This window comes from Monodelphis domestica, chromosome 2, assembly GCF_027887165.1.
Source record: "Monodelphis domestica isolate mMonDom1 chromosome 2, mMonDom1.pri, whole genome shotgun sequence".
Taxonomy (NCBI): domain Eukaryota; kingdom Metazoa; phylum Chordata; class Mammalia; order Didelphimorphia; family Didelphidae; genus Monodelphis; species Monodelphis domestica.
The window spans coordinates 199,710,674-199,738,105 of record NC_077228.1 but is presented as its reverse complement, the minus strand read 5'-3'; the positions used below and the strand labels follow the sequence as shown (position 1 = coordinate 199,738,105).

Sequence of the window (27,432 nt, the reverse complement as noted above, 5' to 3'; positions counted from 1 at the left end):
GATAAAAATTCTCACACAGAAAATTTAACAAGCAGCTGAGCCAGTATGAACTAGATACAGCACATTACTGCCTAGATGCTAGGTCTCATCTCTCCTATCTCCTTGTGAAGCAAAGAATAAAACTTCTGGAACTCCTGAGTTCCCGATCTAGGTCTACTATTGGCTTACTGGGAAGCCCTAAGTGAGTCACTTCATTCTCTCCAAGACTCAGCTTCCTTCTCTGTGGAATAGTAAAACTAACCATGGCATGATGAATAGAGAGTTGGCCTCAGTAAGAAAAACCTCCTGTACATCCTGGCCACATGACCTTGGACAAGTTACCTAATCTTTCCTTGTTCTAGGTAACTCTGAAATTCTTAAGTTGCACAGAACAGGTCCACCAGCATTGGCAAAAAAGATTTCTTTATGCAAGTGTTCCCTCTATCAGTGAAATCATAGATTCAGTTCCTAGGCTGCAACAATAACTGACATTTTAATCAGGTTTGGGAAGGAAAGAAGGAAGAGAGGGAGGAAGGGAAGGAAGGAAGGAAGGAAGGAAGGAAGGAAGGAAGGAAGGAAGGAAGGAAGGAAGGAAGGAAGGAAGGAAGGAAGGAAGGAAGGAAGGAAGGAAGGAAGGAAGGAAGGAAGGAAGGAAGGAAAGAAGGAAGGAAGGAAAGGAGGGAAACAAGTATTAAGCATTTAATCTGTGCTAAGCCCTGTGCCCAGTTCTGGGGACAGGCAAAAAGAAAGCATCCCTGCTCTCAAGGAGCTTACATTCTAATGAGTGAAGAGGATGGTCTAATGGGAGCTGAAAAGTAAGGAGATGGAGGAAGGTAAGTGTGCATAGTACAGGGGAATGATCTTGATGTTTGAAAAAGTTTGGGCAAAAGGCCTAAAGGGGAATGAAGGCAGGTTGGCCTGGATCCTTTCATAAAATAGAGACTACAAAGGAACTCACCGAAGGGAAAAAGAAAAGGGTGGGCCTTGAAGAAAGATATTTCAGGGTGGACAGGTCACAGGGATGGTAAAGGATTGGGAATAAGAAGCACCCAGACACTTTCAGGGCAAAACAGCAGTCAAGGCATAGTTTTGAAGTCCAGAAAGACAGGAGAAAGATCAGAAATGGAATTGCAAAGCACTTTAGTCAATCATCAAGCCTTTAAGTGCTTCCTATTTGCCAGGACTGTGTGTTAGACTTTCCTTACCTTATCTCAGAGAAAATATCCATTTCTTCAAAATTGTCTAAAATATTTCAGAAGACCAAAGGATAGGGATAGGAATGAGAACTGCCCCTGTGAATTCACTGACAGAAGAAACTCCTAAAAGAGGAAACTCCCTCTGCCAATTCAGATAGGTATCTTTTGTGTGAATTATGGCCTTTGAGAGCTTCCAAGAGACCTGACAGAGTAAGTTACTTATCCAGGGTCACTCCCCCAGTAGGGACCTAAATCAGAATTTGAACCCAGTTCATCCTAGTTCTGAAGTCAGCTCTCTATCATTTTCATCATTATGATTATTGCACATAATAGGAAGCTGATTCTTGGAGAAAATGAACTGACTCACCAAGGCTTCATATCAATTCAGTGGCAGATCTCGAAAGGAACTCCAGTACCCTAGACCTGATTTGGTGAACCTATGGCATGCGTGCCAGAGGGAGCTGTTCCACTCCCTCTCTACACACACACCTGAGGACATTTTTCACATTGCCCATCCCCCTGCCCAGCAGTCCAATGGAAGTGTTCCTCCCTCCCCTGTCTGGGATAAGGGGGTGGGGGGGCGGACTCACTACTCACTTGCAATGTAAGTTACAGTTTGGGCACTCGGTCTCTAAAAGGTTCACCATCACTGCTCTAAACTTTGGATTCCTTGTTCATACAAGTAGTTAGGAGAGCTAGAGACTAACATCTAGACCAGGACTTCTTCACCTGTGTCCTTGACCCCTATGGCATCCTGGGAAAGTCTGTAGGCCTTTTCTGAGAAGAATACTTCTGGGAGAAGCAGCACAGTGGATAGAGTGCCAGGCCTAGAGTCAGGAAGACCTGGGTTCAAAAGTGGCCTCAGATACTTCCTAGCTGGGTCACTTAACCCCACCTTGCATAGCCCTTCCCTCTCTTCTGCTTTAGAATTTTTACCTAGTATTGATTCCAAGATAGAAGGTAAGGGTTTTTTTAATACTTTTAAATACATAAGATGAAACTCAGAGACAGTCTTCATGAATTGCCATGACCAAATATTCATTACCTGGTGGCCAAACTTCTAAGAATCATAGATTTAGATCTGGAATGGTCCTTGGACATCCTCAAGTTCAACTCCCTCTTTTTATAGAGAAAGAAAGGGAGTCACAATGAAATGGAGTGATGTGTTCAAGATCACTCACAAAGGAAACAGCTGGGCCAGTCAGTTCTTCTGAATCCAATTCCAGAGCTATTTATTGCCTTGGCATTCCTCCTGCCTCCTGAGGATGAGCTTGATCAGAAAGAGAAGGCTGGCCATAGCTTGCTGACATTATATTCTAAAGCCGAGGCTCTCCTGAATACTACCACATAAGGGCAGAGTAGGATGTCTTTTGAAGGTCCATGTGCCTTAGGAATAGGTCCTGAATTTTATAGAAAGTAGAAAATGAGCCTTTTTAATTGGGAGGTTAGTTAGTTAGACCACTGACTCTTAAAAACCTATTCTGAAAGCTCTGCTCCTGCAGAAAATTAGCAAGAGCTCATTGTGTCTGCCTTAGAAAACAGACATAAGCTTGAGTTTACAGGATTTAAACCGAGGGTCTTAGGTGAACTTGGAGTCTCAGGTAAAAACCAGCACTTAGGGAAAGGAACAGCTGGTTGGCTGAAAAATGCCATTAGTAAATAAGCTGCATCTAAAAGCTCCCCAAGGAGAATTCCTATCTCCTGGAGCTAGGCCCTGCCTCTACTGTGAGTACCAGCCAAGGACCCCTAAGAAGCATCCAAAAGGGCAAGGTCTCCGAGACCCCAGAACTCCTCCTTGGGCTGGATGGGGACTGCAGACACCACCCGACCCAAGCCCTTCAGGTCTCCAACCTCTTTCTGTGGCACCTCCAGCTGATGCCAGTCCCCTGATATCCAACACTCTTTGTTGTGGTGTTTTATTATGTAAATGAAGTCTTGGTTGAGGTCGAGCTATTTCTTGTGTCTCAAGTTTAAAAAAAAATGATAATTTCCCCAGCAAGTCATCGTCGTTAATGAAGTTTTACAAAAACAGATACAACCGAAGGAAAATAAAATTTCACAGGTGATAAATTTTTCCAATTTCCCTGGCAGAATTCGATAGGATTGTTAAATTAAGAGTGAAGGTGTCTGTTAGAAAGCAACGAGCAGTGATGGGTAATTTTATAGAGTGGAAAATTGAATCAAATTGCTACATTAAAACACAGCTCCTCTGAGAATCTTCCCTTTCGCAGTCTGCTCCATTGCAACAGCAGGGGTGCAGAGATGGATCTAATTCACAACGCCATCTAAAAGGAGATGCACTCCCAAATTTGGCTGGGGTCTTCCTAATGATATCATACTCCCGCTCACTCCCCACCCAAGCTCAGGGAAGTATCCAGTTGACAATCTACTTTGGGGTTATAGCCGTGGAAGAGTGCTCTGTGGAAACCTCATTGAACAGATCTCTGAGAAAGAGAGAATAGACTTTTCATTCACCATTCTTAGTCCTAAAAAAAAAATGGGAGGAGGGGGATTGACTCAGAGATTGGTGGAGCAAGGCAAGATAAAATAAAAGCTGCCTCTAGAGCCAGTACTTCTACCCAGGCACTTCCAAGGGAATGAAATACTTTGGGTGTCATCTTCCTACCCCAGGTGGGAACCCATGTGATTGGATCCTTCATTACCATCTCCTCCCCCATCTTCTACCTCCCTCCCCAGCCAGGGTGGAAGTGCCCTGGGTATGAGGGCATACTGCCAAAATTCATGCCAACTTGGATGAGTTTCACTGGATCCAAGGGGGTTGCCCTGGCAAGTAAACCAGGCTGCTTTATGTTGGAAAGAGACAAATTCCATTTCCGGAATGACTGTCCAGTTGGGAGGTGGAAAGCTAATGGGAAATGGCCCATGCCCACGCTAAGAGGAAAACCCCATCTCTTCTCTCTCCTTGAGGACAGAGGAGCTGGAACCAGCCTGCCTCAGAATTTCCCAAGGAAAATGCAGCAGCAGGCTTCCAAGGTCCCTTCCTAAAAGCCTCCATCCATCACCACACTTACAGGGCGCCTTGCAGCTGGGAGATATTGGCATTTAATTATTATATTAATGTTTCAGCCACAATTCTTCATGCCCCAGCTTCTACCCCACACAGTTTGGTGCTTCTGGAGTTCCTTTGAAAGCCCTGAGTGTACCACACCAGCAGAGGAGGAGGGAGAAGAGTGGAAAGGCTCTCCTTCCTGGCTCTCTGCCTCTACTCTCCCACCACTATGCAACTCCACACCAGGCTGCAATTTAGAGATTTGATTGTTTTGCTTTGGGTAGGATTAGTATTACCCCCCTATAAGACTGGAGATGACACAAACCTCCCCATCCAGCCCCTAGATCAAGGTTTTTTAGCCTGAGGTCTCTTGATCCCCAAGGAATCCCAGGATAGATTTCAGGGAGTCATTAACTTGAAGGAGAAAAAAAAATTATATGTTTATTTCAGTGTAATTGTTTTCCTTCCTAATCTTGGGAATTTTATTTTATTCATTTATAAGCATTAGGCTATAAGGGGGTGGGGGGACCCACAGGCTATACCAGAATATGAAAGGGATCCATGACAGAAGATAAAAATTAAGACTCACCACCCTAAACAGTCTAGTTAGAAATTTTCAGCTCTGTGTGTGTGTTTAAAGCAGGTGAGATTAAAAATTCTGAGCAGATGGGATGCGGGGCATACCTTCTGCTCAGGCCCATTTTTACGGCAGGGGCCAGGTGCTGGGTGTAGGGACAGCCGACAGTCAATGTTGGATCGTGCTAATGTGGCAGCCCCATTCAGAGTCATATCTAGCTCCTGCCTCTAAAATGTGCTACATGATCACAGGTAAATGGCTTTGTGAAGAATGCTGGGCACTGACATCCCCACTAAGGCTCACCTCCTCCAGGAGAGGGGCTTCCCCATGCTCTTAACCATTTCCAGAAGGGAAGTGCAGAATGAAGATCTCCCTCTTTCCCCAAAAGATCAGTGGACTCTGTGGTGAACAGAAGGGTCTACTGTCTTGTCAGCGTGAAGGAAACTCCATCTCCCAAGCGGGACCACAATCAGTGAGATGAGGCCATTCACCTGGGATGCAGATCCTGTCAAGTGGGCCTTCCTGACTCCAAGCCCAGTGGCACTCTACCAAGCACAGGTTCTATAAAAGGCTCATAAAAATGAGAACCAGCTCAAAGCGGCATCCGATTCATCGAGTCAAACCTGGTGCACAAGTGCACTGGTGTCAGGATAATTCACTTTGGGAGGAGGTCGGAGAGGCTCCTTCCTCTGGGGGGACACAGGGGCATGTCATGTTTTCGGCTGGACCACAGCAGTGTTGGCCGCAGCAAGGATATTGAAAGCCCTGGTTTTAAGCCAGCTTATCCCAGGGGGGCTGCTGCACATCCGTGTTGAGCAGATGGGGGCCCTCGATTTTAAGATCCCATTTGAAATAGATTAAACCACTGGGAATGGCAGCAGGAAAACATGAAGGGAATGCAGGGGAAAAGGGAGGTCTTCTCAGATACTTCAGAGAAGACCACTTTTCAGGGGACAGCTAGGTGGCTCAGTGGATGGAGAGCCAGGACCAGAGACAGGAGTTCCTAGGTTCAAATCTGGACTCGGACAGCTGTGTGATTCTAAGAAGGTAAGGGTTATTATTTAAAAAAAAAAATTCTTGCTTCCAAGGAGCAGCTGGGTGGCTCAGTGGATTGAGAGCCAAGTCTAGAGGCCACCCTAGATTCAATTGTGGCCTCAGACAGTTCCTTAGCTATGTGACCTCAGGCAAGTCACTTGACCCCCCATTGACTAGCCCTTACTACTTTTCTCCTTGGAACACAGTATTGGTAAAAAAAATTTTTTAATTAAAAAAAAAGGCCACTTTTCTCAGGTTCTGCTGCATATGGGGTCTTGAAACTGGAACCCAACAAGGCACCTGAGAGATACCATTAAGAAGCTATAACTGTGGCCCTGCTGTGGCAGCTATGAAGGCAACAGGATCCAACTCTGTTCTCTAGAGAGATTTCCAGTAAGCTGAGAGAAAAAAAGAGATGAAGAACCCTCCTAGGGAATTTCTGCATGCATTTCAGGACTGCCCACACTGCCCCCAAAGGGATTATTATAGACCTGAAAAATAGACTGCTTTATAATAATGCATATTATTTTTTATTTTGTTTCTTAATTTAGGTCTCAATTGGAAACAGTCCTTCCTGTAGACTTTTTTTTTTCTGCTACTGAGATACCTACCCAGAAAAGGAGCATGATTCTAAATAGTCTAAGGACTTTTTTGTTAGGGTTTTTTTTTTTGGGGGGGGGGGGTGTTGTGTGTGCAATTTTTAAAAACCTTTACTTACTAACAATTCTAAGATAGAAGGGAAATGGCCAGGCAATTGGGGTTAAGTGTCTTGCCCAGGGTCACACAGCTAGGAAGTATTTGAGGTCAGATTTGAACCCAGATCCTCCTGAATCCAGGTTTGGTGCTTTATCCACTGTGCTACCTGGCTGCTGAGAGAGAGAGAGAGAGAGAGCGAGAGCGAGCGAGAGAGAGAGAGCGAGCGAGCGAACACGAACACGAACACGAACACGAACGAGCACGTTCTTTCTCTGTAAAAAGCTAGAGAAAGAACGTGCTTGTGCTCTCTCTCTCAGAATCAACATCAAGGGCTAGGCAATGGGGGTTAAGTGACTTGCCCAGGGTCACACAGCTAGGAAATGTCTGAGGCCACCTTTGAACCTTAGGATCTAGACTTGGCTCTCAATCCACTGAGTCACCTAGCTGCCCCCCATATATCCCTTTTAACAGGAACTTCCTTCATTACTTTCTTAATTGACAGTCTCTCATCTTTGCACAAGCTGTCCCCATATACCTGGCATGCATTTCCTCCTCACCTCTGTATTTTGAAATTCCTTCACTTCTTTCAAGACATAGCTCAGGAACCACCATTTACATGAAGACTTTCTTGATTCCCCCCTTGTTTTTGGTGCCCTACACACACACACACACACACACACACACACACACACACACACGTTTACACTGAACCTGTTTTACTAGGCTTTATGATAGATGCTGAGGAATGTTTTTATTAGAGAGAAGTTAAGCAAATATTTTATCATAAAATAGGACTTTTTAGTGCAGTTGATTAAAAACTAAAATTGTGGCTCAAGAAGGGGTGAACAAGGGAATGAAAAAGGATGAGAACTTTATTTGTATGAAGGGGTTTGTGGGAGACAAGCAAGTTTTAGCCAGCAGCCTTCTTTCCCGTGAGGTTTGAAGGTCCTTGGTTCATGTTTTAATCAAGAATCTTGGCTAGAATTTCAAAACTAAAATAATCAACCCTAATATCCATACCAGGAAGAGAGGCCGTGACTTCAGTAATAAAATATTGGCCCTGCCAAGTCGTGAGCCAGCCAGTTGGTGACTGCTTGTAACCCATGGAACTAAAAAGGTACTAATGGGGCAATAACTAATAACTAACTAATACAGCAGGGCTAGCAGGAGCCAGCTCAAACTGACTCTCACAGCTCATCATTAAAGTTGTTCAATTTTCTTTTTTCTTCTTAAATCGCCATCCCCTAGTCATTTCTTATGGCACAATAGTGTTCATCACAATCATATACCACAACTTGTTCAGCCATTCGCCAATTCATGGGTATCCCCTCAATGTCCAGTTCTTTGCCACCACAAAAAGAGCTGCTATATTTTTGTACATATATTTGTGCATAGACTTTTTGTACATTTTCTTTTTTCTTTGATGTCCTCAGAAAATAGTCCTAGCAGTGATATTGCTAGATCAAAGGGTATATAGTTTTGTAACCTATTGCTCATAGCTCTAAATTGTTCTCCAGAATGATTGGACCAAGTTACAGTTCATTGGTATTCCTGTTTTTCCACATCTAGAGTCTATATTTCATTGACTGTTTTTAGAATTTTTTCTCAACTTTGATTATGAAATGTGTTCATGATATGAATGTGCTCCATTCTTACAGAACCAGAGGCACAATTCAATAAATTTAATTCAACATTTATTAAGCATCTACAATGAACAAATTAACTTGGAACAAGAAATTACTTTGCTAAGGTTTAATTTTTTTTTTAAACCCTTACCTTTCATGTTGGAATCAATACCGTATATTGGTTCCAAGGCAGAAGAGTGGTAAGGGCTAGGCAATGGGGGTTAAGTGACTTGCCCAAGGTCACACAGTTGGGAAGTATCTAAGGCCAGATTTGAACCCCAGACCTGCTGTTTCTAGGGCTGACTCTCAATCCACTGAGCTACCCAGCTGCCCCCACTATAGCTTAATTTTGTAACAGCAGTGGTCATGTTTATGCCACTAAGTTAACTTAAAATATGTGACCCTGACCTAATGAAATTGTATTCAACAGGTTTCCTCACTTTAGGTAGTTCTCACCTGAGTATTCCATTTTATATCATATACCCATTTCATTGTTCTCTTTTGTTGAATTTTTAATTCTGTGGTTTTAAAGAATAGATATTACTCCAAGGAAATAGGCAAAAGTTATAGTTCTGAAAGAGCACGATGAAACAACTGTTAGAAATATTGCAGCAGTTGTTTGGGGGAAGTCAAGCATTTCAGGAGTCACTCAAGCTCAGAAGGAAACAGGATCAGTCACCCTGAAGTACAAATTAAAATACAAACTAAGAACTAATAAACTATTGGTGTGAGATGTTCTAATTCATCCTCAGAAACAAGTACCTTCTAAGGGGCCTGGCAACTGGAGGAGCTGTCCTTGATTTATCTACAGTGAAGCATAGTTAGGCTTCTTAAGGTTGAAAGTATAAGAAGATGACTAAAAAACAGCTTGTAACTATGACTTTTTAAGGGAAAAAAATGTTAGCAAGACAATACAAAGATTGGAGTAATAAAGATTGGAAAAAGGAGTAATTTTTACTGAAGAAATTCCCTTTTTCTATTCAAGACTATATCAAAACCATTGTCAGAAATAGTCAAAGTGAGTCTATTAAAACCTAAGCATCTGGGGGCAGCTGGGTGTCTCAGTGGATTGAGAGTCAGGCCTAGAGATGGGAGGTCCTAGGTTCAAATCTGGCCTCAGACACTGCCCAGCTGTGTGACCCTGGGCAAGTCACTTGACCCCCATTGCCTAGCCCTTACCACTCTTCTGCCTTGGAGCCAATACACAGCATTGACTCCAAGACGTAAGGGTTTAAAAAAAAAAAAAAAACCTAAGCATCTTCATCACTCTGTAAAACATCCACCCAAAAATATTCAAGAGAATTTTATTCCCATTGAATCTGAAAATCTTGTCTTCATTGAGGAATAATAATTTGTGATAAATATATTAATGTTTTGAGAAACAAAATTATTCTAAAATTAGAGAAATTCACATCTCAAGATAGGATACTGCAACATAACTTTGCACCATGCTATGGTGAACCTTTTAGAGACTAAGTGCCCAAACTACAACCCTTGTGCTGCATGTGAGGCACCCCCTTACCCTAGACAGGGGAGGGAGGAAGCATTCCCATTGGGCTGCTGGGCAGAGGGGTGGGTGATATGAGAAATGTCCTCTGACTTGGTGGAGAAGGGGAAGGGAGCAGCCCCCTCTGGCACATGTGCCTTAGATTAGCCAATACAGTCATATGTCATTGGAGATTAAGAAGTATTTTCAAGAGATAGAGATAAACAAGCTTCAATGGTTAGGGAACTCACATAATTTAAACCTCATTGAAAACCTAGGGATTGAGGCAGTTAGGTGGCTCAGTAGAAAGAGAATCAGACCCAAAGAAAGAAGGTCCTGGACTCAAATTTGGCCTGACACTTCCTAGTTTGACCCTGGACAAGTCACTTAACCCCAACTGCCTATCCCTGACTGCTCTTCTGCCTTGGAACCAATATTTAGTATTGATTGTAAGATAGAAGGCAAGAGTTTTTTTTGTTTGTTTGTTTCATTTTATTTTTAAAAGAAAACCTAGGGGTTATAATTAAGGCTAGAGCTGGGGAAATGGATTGTTTATCAAAGATACACTTAATAAATATCCAGAGTGATAAAGCGTGGTTTCACAAGGAGGAATACTTAATGACAGAACACATAAAACAAATCATTGCAACAAAATGAGAACCTAGAGCATCTTAAAATTTTTTTGAAGATGTAAAATGTTTCAAAGTTTACTGTATAAGTAGATAAATGTAATTTTACTTTATCCCAGTTAATGTGCCTATCGTTGTACTAGGTGCAAGGCATTTGTGCTAGATGCTAGGAATGTAGAGATGAGAGAACTACACCTCAAGCTCCTCAAGGAGTGGAAGAGAGGAGCATATACCCAAGTAGCTCTAATGCCCATCCCTCTGGTTGATAATATCATCCAAGAACCTTTGGCCACCTAAGGCAAGTGGTGTTAGATAGCACAAATATGAGGCTTGGGGCTGTCAGGGTCATATCTGTAATTGCTGAGTTCATTGATGGTGGTGACTGGCATTCAGGATATATGGCGCCAGAGTTCTGCTTTCTTTCTAGGTAACTCCAAAGGCTCAGTAGAAGACAGGGTGTCTGATCTGGAAATGAACAGCACAGACAAGAGACTTTTTTTTTCCATTTTTGTGCCTTGACCAGATTAAGTGCTGTTGTCTGAAAGGATAAAGGAATCAAGTTTGGGTTGTCTTTTTTATCGTTGCAAATACATTTACATTCTCCTATTTTACAAATGCAAAGAGCAGGCAAGCCACTTTCAATAATTTATTTTAAAATCAATGCTAATGAGGTTATGTCTCGTCAGTGGCCGAGTTTTACAATAAAGTCTGATTTATTTAGAAAAGATCTTTGGTGTAGCTTCCCATCTAATGGCGGGGGAGGAGGAGGCGGAATAGCAGTCATGGTGACCCTACAACTTCGGATCCAATTTGTAATTCACAGTGGAGATCTGACCTAATTTACATTGATTAGAATTGGGAAGAGGAGACAGCTGGGCCAGGCAGTAGAGGTGGAGTAAACTCTCTTTAGAAAGTGCCTCAACGCAGCAAATTGTATCTCCCTTTCTCTGTGTGTGATTGAATTGCTTGAGATCAGCAAAAGGGCAACCCCTTCTTCACCTTAGCAGGTGCCTCGGAACCTGAAAATCTCCAGAAAAATCTTACTTTACCACTGCCCTTCTGTGGGGCCAGAGCAAGAGAAGGACCCAAAAAATGGCAGAGGAAAGAAGCAGAAAGAATGGTCTGTGGGTGGGTGGAATGAGTTACTTCATCGCGCTCAATTTCCTATCCTTGGGTGTAACCTCCATCATCTCCCAGCTCTATCCTTCACTTTAGTGGCGGGATAAGTAGGATATTCTGTCTGGGAGAATTTAGCTACAGATAGGAGAAGAAGAAAATTGCTTCTGTTCTAAAGCATGTAACTAGACCGAAAGAAAGGTGGATTGGGGAATTATAACTCCTAGGACATCGATAGCCCTCCCCCGAATAGCAAGCCCTACATTTTAATTTTTTTAAATCATCCTTAGTGCTGAATTAGGTTTGGTTTGGTTTTTCACTAAAGGCAGTGAAGTATAGTAGATAAAAATGCCAGGGGCTTAAATTCCAGAAAGGTTGAACACTGCCTCTCACTCCTTACCATCCATGTGCTCCCGATTTTATTGTTGTTTAGTCTGATTCTTCACATCTCCACAGACCATAGCTATCCACTGCGTTTTCTTGGCAAGGACGCTGGAGTGGTTTGCCATTTCCTTCTCTGGTGGACCTAGTGGACACTTTTGTCAGGCAATCAGAGGTTATGTGACTTGCCCAGGGTCATACAGCTAGGAAGGATCTGATTTGAAATCAGGTCTTTCTAATTCCAGGTCAGTGCTTCTTTGGACAAGTCACATCCTCTCTGAGTATCCTTATTTATAACATGGATTAGATGATCTCAAAGATCTTTGATATTTTGATATTTTGTCTCAGGTACTTATTAACCCTGTGACATGGAGCAAATCACATGGGTTTGCCTCTGTTTCCTCATCTGAAAAATGGAGATGATGATAATAGCACTAGTACCACCTCCTAAGGATATTGTGAGGATCAGATGATAATAATTGTAAAGCAATTGGCACAGTACCTCGCACATTAGTAAATGCTTAATAAATAATAAATAAATAAATAAATATTTATTTCCTTCCTTCCTTTGGCTAAATCGGGCCTTGATTTGTAATATCTCTTAATTTCCCAGATTTTGTACAGGGTCCGACACCCAAATCATTTAGAATTGGCTCCAGCACACCCTGGGATAGGGCAAATTTCTATCAGGATTCACACATACATATACCCTTATCCCCAATATGTAGATTAAATTAGACTAATTCTTTTCCTAAAAGTTAAGGTAGCTGTCCACAAGATTTGATTGCCTAGGGAACCAAGACTTAAGCTTTATAGCTTTTTTTTTAACCCTTATCTTCTGTTTTAGAATCAATAGGATTCCAAGACAGAAGAGCTAGGTAATTGGAGTTAACTGACTTATCCAGGGTCACACAGCTAGGAAGTATCCGAGGTCAAATTTGAATCCAGATCCTTCCAACGCCTAGCCTGACACGCTATTCACTATGCTACCTTGCTTTTGATGCAACTTCCCAGCCACCTCTTTGGATCATGGTGAAGTGGCTTTCCAGGCACTTATGGAAAATGTTTTTTTAAAGCTTTCCCATGGGAATAAAAAAAAGCTCACCACACCCTACTCTATTGATCTGATATAACTCTATACAGAAAGACACAAAAAGGTTCTTTTTACCCTAGATCTTTTTTTTTTAACCTTTACCTTCCATCTTGGAGTCAATACTGTGTATTGGTTCCAAGGCAGAAGAGTGGTAAAGGCTAGGTAATGGGGGTCAAGTGACTTGCCCAGGGTCACACAGCTGGGCAGTGGCTGAGGCCAGATTTGAACCCAGGACCTCCCATCTCTAGGCCTGACTCTCAATCCACTGAGCTACCCAGCTACTCTACCCTAGATCGTTATTAATCAATAAATAAGGCATTGAGTAAGGTTCTGCCCAGTGCCAAGCATTGTGCAAAGCCCTGGACATACATACCAACCTAAGATAGTCCTTGCCCTCAAAGTGCTTACATTCTAACGGGGAATACAATGCAGAAAAAGGAACTAGAAGGGGTGGGAGAGGGTCCCCACCAGGGCAAAATCCAGGCATTGGGATGGCCAGGATGTAGCCTAGAGACTGCTAGAGACTGGTTTCCAGCAAGAACCAATATCCATTCTATGCTACTGTTAAATAAAACTTCCTTTTGTTAACTGTTGAACACCCTGCTAGTACCTCATTTCATTCCCTTATTAGATCTCAGCCACCAATCTGTTAATGATGCAGATTAAACTTAAATGTGTGGCATCTAGTTGCTTTGAATACCCCCGTCCTGCTCTATAAACATTGCTTAAGTGCAGTAGAAAGGAGGCCCAAAGAACAAAGTCATCACCAGTCTTGGAGCCTAGTCACTAATAATAATTAATAATAATAACAATTGACATTTATATGGCACTTTGAGATGTGCAAAATGCTTCCCATTCATTATTTCATTTGCGCCTTGATTCCTATTATGCCAGCCTATCATCTTTTTTGCTCAAATATTTCTTTGATTTGACATCATTTATTTCAGATTTCCATCATTCCTCATTTGGAACGCATCATCTTACACTCACCTTGAACCTTTCTATTGCCCTCAAGGGGATGCTCCTTCTCTTGGGCCATCCTAGTGTTCCATGACTCATCGCCGTACAGCACCACTTCCTAATATCGACCCTTTTATTTATTTATTTTTATGTCGTCCCAACAGATGAAGAGCTCGCTCTGATTGAAGACAGCAATGGAAATCAGCCAAAAAGAGGTACCCAGAGCTTGATTAACACACAGTGACTTATTTGCTATTCCTTGAACATGGTGCTCCTGTGGACTTTTCACTCCCCATACCTAGAATGCTCTATCCCCTGGTTTCCTTCAAGACTCAGTTTAAGGGGGCAGTTGGGTAACTTAGTAGATTGAGAGCCAGGTCCAGAGATGGGAGATCCTGTGTTCAAATCTGGCCTCAGACACTGCCCAGCGGGGTGACCCTGGGCAAGTCACTTGACTCCCATTGCCTGGCCCTTACCACTCTTCTGCCTTGGAACCAATACACAGTACTGATTCTAAGATGGAAGGCAGGGGTTTAAAAAAAAATAAGGGTTCAAATTCTCCTTTCTATAGGAAGCCTTTCCTGGTTCCTCCACCCACTCACTATTCCTAATGCCATTCTCTGAAGTAGCCTCCCATTTATGCTATATATAACTGACATATACAGTCACCTGCATGGTATTTGTCCCTGCCCCTAGGAAAGCTCCTCAAGAATGGGGACTGTATTTTTGCCTTTTTTTGTTATCTAAGAGCACTTATGTGTATGGCACAGAATAGATTCTTGATAAATGCTGATTGACTAAAATATGGGATATGTCAGTTTCAAAACTGGAAAAAGCACCTTTTTTATTTTTATTTTTTGGAGAATATGAATAGAATCAGACTCTGGGAGAATCAGGAGAGAAATTGAATTCTCTACACCAAAATCCTCGGGGGGGGGGGGGGAATGGTAGAACATAGAATATATTTTTAAATTTGTTTTTATTTTATTTTCTTTTTCATAATATAGAGTATAGGGGCAACTAGGCAGCTCAGTAGACAGATCTAGGCCTAGAGACCTTAGAGGGTTCAAATCTGGCCTTAAACATTTCCTAGCAGATGACCCTGGACAAGTCAGTAAGTCACTTAACCCCAATTGCCTAGCTTTTACTGTTCCTCTGCCTTGGAAATGATACTTAGTGTTAATTCTAAGACAGAAAGTAAGGGGTTTTTTTTTAAGCAATATATAAGGTCCATTAAATTAATTAATATTAGGAGAGCATCTCAGGCTCTTTATCAGAGAGATTCTTGGGTTTGTTTTTTTTCTATCCTAAACCAGATCCTTTTTTTCCCCCATCAGTACTTCTAAACCAGAACAGTGGAGCTAGGCAATTGCCTCATCTCTTAAGAGCTCACAGAATTGAGAGTGGAGAGAATGGAAATGTCTCCTCTCGGAGAGGCCCAGAAATTGCGAGTTCAGAGGGGAATGGAGATGTGTCAGATCTGAAAAGTGAATGTAGAGTGAAGAATAGAATTACTGGGTGATGCTGACTTTTGATGGCCCTGTTTGATTCCAGGCACATTTGAAAATGAATATGGAACAGTTTGGTTGAATACAAAATTACAACTTATTCATCCCAGACAGTTAACCATGCTTCAGGCTGTTAGTTAACCCATCTTTTCTGAGGTCAGATGCCCCTCTGAAGCCTCTTTAAGTGGCAGGAAACCTCACCAAGGACCTATTCAGTTGTTGTCGGGAAAGGAAGCCTGCGTGTTTCAAGTGACACCTCAAGGACATTCATTCCATCAGCAATACCTGAATTGTGCCCGATTTAGAATCCAGTCCATTTTTTCTTAGTAACAGAGATCCCAGTTCCTGGCTCCCTGTCTCTTTTTATATGAGTCTCTGTTCTTCTCTTTTTATTTCCCTCCTTCCCTTGTGTGTGTGTGTGTGTGTGTGTCTTTCTTTGTCCCTTTTCCCTTCTCTTTCTATTATCTGCACCCTCCCCACCTCCAAGCCCCCTTTCTCTTGGTTTGCTCTCTCCAGGAAATGACTATAAAGGTTTAAAGAAGGGCCCAGCCTCATAAACCTCAGACAGCCAAAGAGAAAGAAAGAAAGAAGAGACATCAAAGAGAATAACAAAAGTTTGTGTCAAAAGAGGGGGCCTCAAGACAAAAAGAAAAGTTATATCTGGAGCAATTCTAGGACCACTTTTCAGTGGCCCTGGGATGCATTCTGAATCCTGCCCTGCTTTTTGTACTTAGGAACACTGATTTCTACTCACTGTACCGAATTCAAGCGGAAAATCTGTTTCCTGACCAACCCCTGCCCCAACTGCTTCTTTTCCCAATCAGACTTCCATCTCTGGCACAGGAGAGAGCTATTCTGAATGTGTGGGTATGCGTGTAGTGGGTGGGGAAAATATGTGCTTCCTACAGCCCAGATTCCTATTTTCTTCCATTCAGGAAATAAGACTTGGACAGAACTCCAAAATTTTGTACCTGACTCCTCCTTCATCTCATTTCCTCCTTCCCACTTACCTCTGTTGTGACTCATCTCTAAGAAGAAAAAAAAAATTCCCCACTTTTCCCCCCATTCCTTAACTCTACCAATAGCTATAATTCAACTGGGTTTAAAAGAAAAAAAATGTCCTTTTGTTCTTGGAATTTCCTGTTCCCTTCTCCCCACCCCAAAAACCAAGGAGTTGTTATGGTATATAGCGAGCCCTAAACATGCTCCTGTGTTTTATACTTCAAGTGGTCCTGATGATTGGTGTCTTAGTGATTAAAAAGCTGAAGAAGACTTTTTGCTCCCTCGGCAGAATCTGGAGGCAGGATTTTTTTAAATTTGTGTTTACTTATTTATTTATTGAATTTATATTGTGTCTTTTCTCCAAAGGAGCTTTAGAGAGAACCACAAATATGAAACATCCAGATCCCATCACTTATCTATAAAACGATTAAAAACAACAACCTGGTAGCTAGGGGGTGGGGGAAGAGATGGGTGAGAGAGAGAAGGCAGGCAGTACAGATGAAGACATAAAAAAAGGCAAGAGGGATCTCGGAAGAGGAGATAGTAGTGAATCCTCATGTAAAAGATAGGCAGAATTCAGCCCAAGGTCCAGATTGGGTCAGTATTCTATCAGATGCCATGTGCCTTTTCTTTTTTGTTTTTGTTTTTTTAACCTTTGCAAATTCGAATCACTACTGTGTTTTATAGGTAAGTGATGGGATCTGGATGCTCCATATTCGTGGTTCTCTCTAAAGCTCCTTTGGAGAAAAGATACAATATAAATTCAATAAATAAATAAGTTGATTCTAAGGCAGAAGGGCTAGGCAACTGGGGATAAGTGATGTGCCAGGGTCACCCAGCTAGAAAGTGTATGAGGCCAGAACTGAACCCAGGACTTTCTATCACTGAGCCACCTAGCTCCCCCACTTTGGCCTTTTCAAATAAAAGCAAGCAATTGTTGTTCCTTAGCCTATCCTCCTAGGAGATCCCAATGAAAGGGACCGTTGCCTTTAAAATCTAAGCACCACCAACACAGGAAAACTAAATCTACCACGGGTCTCTTTTCTCGTACATTGGTCCTTGCTTGTTCAGCTAAAATTGTCAACGTCCCTGAGCTACGGAGAGAACTTTTCAGTGTAAGGGGGGAAAGCACCCCTATCGGGTGTTAATGACCCTATAAAACGTAATTTCTTTTATTTTATTCTGTTACCTAGAAAATCTATCCCAGGCTTGTAGTATTGATTGCTCAATCTATAAAAGGCTCAGTTTACAGCATGGCTGTTAGTAACAGGGTTATTTTAATGAGTGACTCTTCAGCACCTTTGATCATGGGATTCCAAACTTCAGTCTTGCCTTTATAGAAAAAGACAGTGTGATTTGGGGCCCTGTGACTTGGGTTTATCTCTTCTTCTTGTCAGTCTTGCATAGGTGGCCCAAGGTGAAACTTGGTCCATGCTGTCCTTAATAAAATCACAGGCCATTGCTTGGGTGTGCCCTGTCGTGTAATAACCAGTTCGGGAAGAGCAAATCATCCTCAGACTTTTTATTCCTTTGATTAGTCAGTGTCTGACCAAAGGAGACCTCAGACCAGGTCATTATTGCTCGGCTGTTATTGGCAAACTCAGCCAAATAGAAGTCAGAAGTTCAGCTATTTCTGGAGAACAGAGCAAATGGTCTCTGGGCTGAGTGTTTCATTTCTGAGGGCTCTTTCCACCCGAGTCCCCCCAGCCCCCACTCGGAGGAATTACTAGACGCCGGAAGCCTGGAACAGCCCTAGCCAGTGTTTGTAGCCCTGAATTTTTGAAATGGGCATTTCCCAAGACCAAGCATTAGTTGTTAATCATTACCCAGCTATACCTCAGCCCAGGGAAAGGGTAGAGAAAAGATGGCAATTGGGACCAGCCAGGGATTTCCCATACCGAAATCCCATAAATAAGGCAGTATTTATTCAGTGCCTACTCCATGCCAGGTATTGTGCTCCATGCTGGGGTAGGTACAAAGGGAGGGCAAAGACAGGCGTGGGGTCCAGAGTCGCCTTCCCAGGGCTGGAAGGAATCCGATGCCTCTCTTGCTTTCAGGCCAGCCTTGCGGAGAGACAATATCGTGCTTCTTTCTAATACAGTTTATTCCATAATGGTTATTAAAGGACCAGGCAGGATCAGTGCAGTTAGCTGAAGCCTGGCCTGAACCAATTTCTATTTCAAATGTGCCTAATGTGGAACTTCATTGAGCAGCCCCTCCCCTCCTCATGCTCCGGACTTAATGGGTCCTCTTGTTTTGTTTCTGTTTTTTATTCATTTGATCCTCCTCTACTGGCGCCTCAACAGGGGAAAGAGACAGACAGACAGACAAAGAAAGAGAGAGACAGAGAGACAGAGATAGAGAGACAGAGACAGAGAGAGACACAGAGGGGGGGGAGAGGGAGGGAGGGAGAGGAAGAGGGAGAGAAAGAGGGAGAGGGAAAGCTCTGGGTCCTCAAAGGCAGTGTTAGTGGACAATAAATACTAGCCAAGACCACCTAGCTGCTTGGGAAAGCTTTCAGGCATTGAACCAGTGACAGAGCATGTAACTATTATCCCAGAACCAGCCTAGCTAGATGGTTGCTGTTCAGTCATTTTAGTCACATCTGACTCTTGGTGACCCTATTGGGGGGTTTCTTTTTTTTTCTTTTAAATTTACTTTATTTTTAATTTTTTTCCATGGTTACATGATTCATGTTCTCTCCCTCCCCTCCTCCCTCCCCCCTCCCAGAACTATAAGCCATTCTACTACATTTTACATATATTATCACTCAAAAACTATTTCCATATTATTCATTTTTATAATAGAGTAATTTTTTAAAACCAAAACCTTTGGGGGTTTTCTTGGCAAAGATACTGGAATGGTTTGTCATTTCTTTCTCCAGCTCATTTTACAGTTGAGGAAACTGAGGCAAACAGAATGAAGTGACTTGCCCAGGGTAATACAGCTAGTAAGTGTCTGTGGCCAGATTCAAACTTAGGAAGCTGAGTCTTCCTGACTTTAGGTCTGGCACTCTATCCACTCCACCACCTAGTTGCCCCATCCTGGTTGAAGGTTGAATCAGTCAAATTAAGCACCTAAAATCCTACCTTGTACAAGAAATCTTTCCTGATTTCCCCTAATATTAGTCCATTTCCCTCTGTTGATTATCTCCAGTTTACCCTGTATAACTCTTGTTTCTACTTCATTGTTTTCAAGTCATCACTCCTATTAGATGGTAAGCTTTTAGAGAGCAGGGACAACTGTCTTTTGCTTTTCTTTATATCCACAGAGTTTAGTATAATTCCTAGCCCATAGTGGGTGCCTAATAAATGCTTACTGACTGACTTGGAAAGGATACAAGACAACATCATCATTAACATCATCATCCTCAAACTAGCTAGCATTTTATCCATCTCCTGCAGAGAGGTGATGGACTCAGGAGATAGAATGAAACATATAAAATATACTGGACTTGACCAATGTGGAAATTTGTTTGTCTGTGCATATTTGTTAGGAGGTCTTTTTCTTTTTTTTTCTTCCAATGTGGGAGGAAATGGGAGGAAAAGAAAATAGACTTTTGTTAATTGAAAAAACATTTAATTAAAAAAAAAAGAAAGAAACTCCATCGAAGAAAATCACCAACTCATCTGTGACTTATAGATGAGTTTTGGAGAATTGCCTGGAGACACTAAGAAATTGTTATACAGCTTTGAAGTCAGGAAGCCCTGGGTTCGAGACAGATACAATTAAATAACCCTCAATTTATTGGCATTTTCTGCATTAATTATCCCATGGAATTTCAGGGCTAAATTGGTCTTAGAATAGAAGTTTCTGTACATTTGATATGTATGCCACTTCAATAGAGAAACTATACTTAAATTTCCTAACTAAAAATAGTAAAAAGCTTTTTTAAAATATAAAAAAAAGTAAGAGCTTAGCATTTCTATAGATCTTTAATATGTATAAAGTGATGCCCTCAAGGAGCTTACATTCTTTTTTTAACCAACTCATTTCCTTTATTAGTTTTTCAATTACATGTAGAAACAATTTTTTCACAATTGCTTTCTGACCTTTCACAATCCAAATTGTTTCCCTCTCTCCCTCCCCTCCCCTCTCCCCAGGCAGCAAACAATCTGATATGGGTTATTCCAGTGTTGTCATGCAATACAAATTTCCTTTTCCTCATGTTGTGAAAGAAGATATGTATCATACATGTAAGAAAAAACCATGAAGGAAATAAGGGCAGAAATGGCATGGTTCGCTCTGCATTCCTTCTATGACTCCAGAGAGCCCTTTTCATCTTGGGTCCCTCAGGGTAGTCTTGGGTCCTGCATTGCTGAGAATAGTTTAGTCCTTCACAGATGATCATTGGACAATATTTCTGTTACTGTAGACAATGTTCTCCTGGTTCCGAGGAGCTCATATTCTTTAGGAGGAAACAGCATCTGTTTGGCCACAGGAAGATGAAATCTGAGGCCACAGCAAAGTTCAGAATCTGTCCTTAGTCAGAAGGGTCATGATCAGGGTTGGTGAAGGGAATGCCCACAATGAGAACCCTTCAGGTCTCTGAATTGTTAAATGGTATGCCCAATGGTGGACCCCATTAACTTAAGAAAATTAAAGGAACTTGCCCAGTGAGACTTCCAGCTTTCAGCTTCTTGAGCCCTAGTGCTCAGTGCCAATTTAAACTCTTCAGGGACCCCACCCCATATTCTTCCCAGTCAAAAGCTAAGACTGACCATCATGAAACCCCAAGGGAGTTTAAGGTGTTGGAGGAGACCATGAAGTATTGACTCACAGAATTTCCACCTAACAAAGTCTAGAGGCTGATGTTCAATTACTGGACCTGTCAAGAAAGATGTCCCACTTGGTCTCAAGATATGAGAGAAACACATAAGTAAACTCATCAATATCTTTTTTTAACCCTTACCTTCTGTCTTAGAATACCAAATATCACATCCAAGACAGAAGAGCAATAAGGGCTAGGTAGTTGGGGTTGTAACTTACCCAGGATCACATGGCCAGGAAGTATCTGAGGTCACATTTGAACCCAGGTCCTCTCAATTCCAGACCTGACTCTCTATCCACTGAACTACCTAACTGTCCCTTAAGCTCATCAAATACTAAAGGTCCATTCCTTAAGTATAATAACCTTGAAGAAGAGTGACCTAAGCTGGTCCCATAGTTTTAACCCAAGAAAAGAAGAAAAGCAAACCCCTTTTTGTTCCTTGGTTTATTCCCCCTCTCCCCATGGCTGGTTCCACTCTGGTTGCTTTGGCATTTAGCCTTTCTAAAATAGACTAAAGCACTTGGATCTCTGCCTGTCGAAAAAGTAGAAGATTCCATCCCATTCTTTCTCCAGAAAAAGTCCATCTCAGCTCCGCCAGCAATTTAAATGCAGTGATCATACCCATTAGCTTCTCTATCATTGTAATTGTTGTTAATTGTTATAACTGTTTTAGTTATTAGTGTTGTCATTATTGCTCTAGGTCCTCTGTCTGTTTTATGCTGAATATATTAGTGCTTTGCTTCTGAATTACCAGCCTTGTATTTAGTGGGGAGGTATATTCATGGAGAGACATTGAGAAATACTGGCATTAAGCTTTATTCTTTTGTTTTTCATTCCAAATGGACAGACTGGAAAAAAAATAATTAGGTGGAATAATGTCCTGGAAATGAGAATGAGGATGTTTGCGAATTAATTAAATGGTCAGAATGCTGTGCCACTTCTGATCCCTGAATGCTGCCAGAGAAATGTAAACCTCAAGAAAAACCATATCCAGCCCACAAAGCAAATCCCACCCCACCAAGGACTTAATTCCTGGGGCTTTTGCAGACTCTAGCCCTCCTGCTCTCTACGCATTTGAAACAATCTTGGGTGTAGATTATCCATAACCGGTACCCCTTCTCCACTGGATGAAATGGCAAAGTTTTGGAGTGGCTGACTCTGGGTAGTACAGCAAGCTGCCCATCTTAACTGCCACCACCTTGGTGTGCTTTGTGGCATCTGTGGCCTCTGGAACTCAGCCCTCTCCTTTGTTCTCTGTATTTCCCCTTCATAAGCAATCACAATACTCTCAAGCCAGGCTTTTCAGATGTTACAAAATCCACTGTGCATAGTTGTTCATAAAACATTTTTTATTTAATTTTTTAATTAACAGAAATCAAATTTATTTCCCAAAACTCTAACCTTCTGTTCTCTTAGAATAGATACTAAGTATAGATTCCAAGGCAAAAGAGAAAAGAAGAACTAAGCAAATTGGGTTAAATGACTTGCCCAGGGTCATATAATGAGGAAAGCATTTGAGGCCAGACTTGATCTCTGGACCTCCCCTTTTCAGATTTGCCATTTTTTCCACTGAGTCACTTAGCTGCCCTAAAATCTATTTTTTTTTACCTCCTATCTCCCTTTCCTCAAAAAGAAAAACAAAATCCATGTTACAAGTATGTATAGTCAAGCAAAACAAACTTTCCACATCGGCCATGTCCAAAAAATGCATGTTTCATTCTGCACCCTGAGTCCATCACCTCTGTCAGGATGCAGGCAGAATGTTTCATGATGGGTCCTCTGTACTCATGGTTAGTCACCAACTCAGTCAGAGTTCTTAAGTCTTTCAAGGCTGTTTTACAAAACATTTCAATGGGCATTTGCTAAATAGTTGTTAAGTGCAAAGTGTTCTACTACACATTTTTGTTGTTCCATCATGTTCAACTCTTAATGAGCCCATTTATGGTTTTCTTGGCAAAGATATGGAAACAGTGCACCATTTCCTTCTGCAGCTCATTTGACAGATAAGGAAACTGAGGCAAACAAGGTCACCCAGTCAGTATCTAAAATTGGTATTGAATTCAGGAAGATAAATTTTCCTCATCCCCAGCCTAGTGCTCTATTCACTACTCCACCCAGCTAAGCATTAAAGAAATTAAATACGAAACAGTCCCTGTCTTCAGGGAACGTATAAACTAGTAGGTAAGATAAGACATATATAAAAATAGCGATAATTCAAAACAAATATGATTGCGGCAGATCCAGAAAAGACTTCCCTAGAGAGAAGATAAAGCTATGTCAATAAGTAGAAAATAAAGATGTATAATCAAAAGAGCCTTGGCCTGGAAGTTTGAGAATCGGCTATTTACAAACTGTTACAAGAGTGTCATCTAATTTTCTTTATCTATAAAACAATAATAATAAAATTATATCATGTATTATATACTAATATGCTATATTAATAGAATATTTATATAAGATAAGATAATAATAAAAGCCAGCACTTGAAGATTTGAAAAGCACTTTAAAATATTATTTCATTCTCTTATGACATCCCTGAAAGGTAGTTGCTGTTATAATCCTCATTTTACAGAAACTAAGGAAAATTGTGGTAACAAGTATATAAGTGATTTGCCCAAGATCACATAACTAGTAAGTGTCTGAAGCTAAATTTGAACTCAAGTCTTCCTGATCTCAGGTCCAGCACTTTATTCTGAGCCACCCAAGTGTCTCCAATAACACCTGCATTGCCTGCTTCACAGGACTGATATAAAGATCAGGTTAGATATTATTATGTTCATTAAAACCCTTTAAAACCATAAAGACATATGTAAAAGTGAATAATCATTATTATCATCAAAGGCAGACTCAGTAAGTACCAGGATGATTTTTTTGTCTCTGGATGGCTGGCACTGAGTCATGTGAAGTACGTAGTAAACATTTATTTAAAGTGAATTAGTATATGACTATAAAGGCTACATTCCCAAGCATTGCATGCTCTTAAAGTAAAAAACAAACTCTACTTTTTTTTCCAGTAAAAGAGCTTTTTTGCTAATTCCCCTACAGTCTGAAATACTTCTCTCTAGCCATCCAAATTCATTCCATCCTCAGTAAGTCAGACCAAGAGATTCTGAAGCTTATATTTTCTTCCTAATTCTATTCATTTAATAAGTGCCTCCTCCATCCTAGGTACTGCGCTGAGTGCAGAGATAAAAACCAAACAGTCCCTGCCTTTGACTTTACATCCTCTTTGGGGGGATGCACATACACTGAAAATTAAATACAAAATGTGCTTCTCATTGAGCTGAGTAGTGGGCCTATGGGGGCAAAAGGGGAGGAATCCCTTCGAGCTTACACAAAGCTAAACTTTTGCCTAGCTACCTCCAAGGACACATGTTCTCACTCAAAGCCTGAGAGAGAAGCTTCCTGAGTCCCAAACAATATATTTCAAAGAGAAGAGGAGAAATAGAGCAAGAGAAGGTGAAGATACTTCTCTTTTTAAAAAAAATGCTTATCTTTTGTCCTAGAATCAATTTTAAAGCATAAGAGTGGCAAAGGGTCTGCAGTTTGAGTTAAATGGCTTGCCTATCTGGGCTAGGCCATGTCCAAGACCAGATTTAAACCCAGGTCTTCCCAACCCCAGGCCTGATGCTGCCTACTGTGCTGCCATGCTGCCCCTAAAGTCATTTCTTTTAAAGCTAGGCTCTTCCAGACTCAGTTAGCTTTTTTTTTTAAGTCCTTACCTTCTGTCTTAGAAACACTACTGTGTGTTGGTTCTAAGGTAGAAGACCAGTAAGGACTAGGCAATGGAGGTTAAGTGACTTGCCCAGGGTCACACAGCTGGGAAGTGCCTGAGGCCAGATTTGAACCCAGGACCTCCTATTTCTGGTCCTGGATCTCAATACACTGAGCCACTTAGCTGTCCCCTTCAGTTAGCATTTATTAAGTTCCTACTATGCGCCAGGCACAATGCTAAGCTCTTGGGATATAAAGATAGGCAAAAGGTTGTCCCTTCTCTCAAGGAACTCAGAATTTAATGGAAGAGACAACTTGCAGACAACCATATACAAGCAAGATATAGATAGGATAAATTAGGGGTAGTTTAAAAAGGAGGGCATTAAAATTAAGGAGAACTAGGAAAAAGTTTCTAGTTGAAGATTGAGACTTGAAGGAAGCCAGGAAGCTTAGAAATGGAGATGAGGGAGAGTGTGGAGATGGGGAACAACTGATAAAAATGCTCCTTCTGGTGGGGCAGCTGGATGACTCAGTGGATTGAGAATGTAAGCACTTTGAGGGCAAGGACTATCTTAGGTTGGTATGTACGTCCAGGGCTTTGCACAATGCTTGGCACTGGGCAGAACCTTACTCAATGCCTTATTTATTGATCAATAACGGTCTAGGGTAGAGTAGCTGGGTAGCTCAGTGGATTGAGAGTCAGGCCTAGAGATGGGAGGTCCTGGGTTCAAATCTGACCTCAGACACTTCCCAGCTGTGTGACCCTGGGCAAGTCACTTAACCCCCATTGCCTAGTCCTTACCACTCTTCTGCCTTAGAACCAATATCCAGTATTAATTCTAAGACAGAAGGTAAGAATAAAAAAAAACGAAAAATGCTCCATCTGGAGATGAAGTATCTGACAGAAGGAATAATCCCTGACCTTAGTTGAGCTTGTCTTTGGATCACAGAAAATATCTATCAATAACCCAGCTGCTGAAGCTTTTCTAACTTCATAGAACCTGCTAAGAGCTCGTATTCCCCTGGCATAACTTTCAAGAAGCCAGAATTGAGACAAGGACTAGTCCTGTGATTTCATTAGTACAGGGAACTCCTGGAAGAGGAAACCTCCTTCAACCATATAGATTATCTTCTATGCAACTTAGTCTTTGAGAGTTGTCTAAAGCACTGGGGACTTGAGTGATTTTCCTACCGTCTTGAACACAGGTGTTTCTGGCTCTTCCAAGACTAAATCTCTCTAACCAATATGCAATTTTGCCTCTCTGCCATAATACCTGAGGTGGGACTTAAACAGGAATCTCTTGTTTACTCAATTAAAATTAACTATTTATGCAGAAATACATCTCACAATCAGGCCCTGAAGTGGGGGACACTTTGCTGTAGTTCTAGGATCATAAAATCATAGAATCTTAGAGCTGACAGGGCATTCGAGATCCTCTAGTCCAACATCCTTATTTTACAGGGAAGAAACCTGGGGCCCAGAGAGGTAGAAAGAAACTAGATTATACAAATAAGAAGCATCAGAGCCAGAACTAGAACCCAAGTCTTCTGACTTCTAGTCTAAATAACTTTTCACTCCACACTATCTCCACATTCTAGAACTAGGAATCTAGGAAGCCTAACTTCTTTTTTCTCATAGAGATTGCCATTGTTGTTGTTAAGTCACTTTCAATTGAGTCCATTTTCTTGGCAAAGATAATGGTTTGCCTTCTCCATTTTCCTTCTCCAGCTCATTTTACAAATAAGGAAACTGAGACAAATATGGTTTAAATGATTTGCCCATGACCTAGTAAGTATCTGAGGGCAGATTTGCTAGCACTCTATCCACTAAGCTATCTAGCTGCCGAAAACAAAAGGAGAGAGAGTGTTTGGTTATTGGGACATTCATGTCCCAATTCTTCATGACCCCATTTAGGGTTTTTCTTGGCAAAGATCCTGGAGTGGTTTCCCATTTCCTTCTACAAATCATTTGACAGATGGGGAAACTGAGGCCAACAGGGTTAAGGAACTTGCCTAGGGTCACACAACTAAGAAATGTCTGAGGCCAGATTTGAATTCAGATTTTTCAGGTCTTCCCAACATAGTCTATCTACCAGTTACCAGCTGTGAGCTAATCTCTGTGTTGTTCCAGAATCCTTTTCTTTCATTCCAAGGATAAAGGAACAGCATGACACAGTGGATAGAAGACTTGAGGCAGCCTTGGCTTCAAAAAGACCAGAGACCAAGTTCTGCCTATAATACTCACCTGTTGTGTGACTGCAGCAGGTCCATTAAGCCTCTCAGTGCCACCAGGGAGTCTCCATCTATCCTAAACAAGACCTTGATGAACATCTTTGTAATTAATCCTGTTATAACAGAAAACACGTTCTTTTCCCTGCCTCCCTCCTATTTTGACAGGCCGGGGTCTCCCAAAATTCATTTAAACTCACTGTTTTTCTTTGGCCTCCCTAAATGTTTTTCTTTGAAATGCACTTGTGCTTTACCTTCTAGCAAAAATATCATTATAGTAGTAATTGGAGGGGCTGAGGTAGTTGGTCTTTTTGCTGCCCTCTGTTGTCTGCTCTGAATACTAACAATTGGATGTGTTGAGAAATTAAGCCTGGGCTCCTCCTCTAGGCTACAGAGGACAGGTTTAAAGGGACTGGGTTCGGGGA

At 41.6% G+C, this 27,432-nt stretch overlaps 1 protein-coding gene across 5 annotated transcripts in view; it reads left to right on the top strand.

Annotated features, from left to right (window-relative positions):
• Positions 1-27,432, top strand: part of SKAP1 (src kinase associated phosphoprotein 1) — a 429,384-nt gene that overhangs the window by 349,125 nt on the left and 52,827 nt on the right. For all 5 annotated transcript variants that reach the window (XM_007482364.2, XM_007482361.3, XM_007482363.3 and 2 more), the window contains exon 10: positions 13,948-13,998. In XM_007482364.2, coding sequence (XP_007482426.1) covers positions 13,948-13,998 — 51 coding nt within the window. The remainder of the gene's footprint in view (positions 1-13,947; positions 13,999-27,432) is intronic.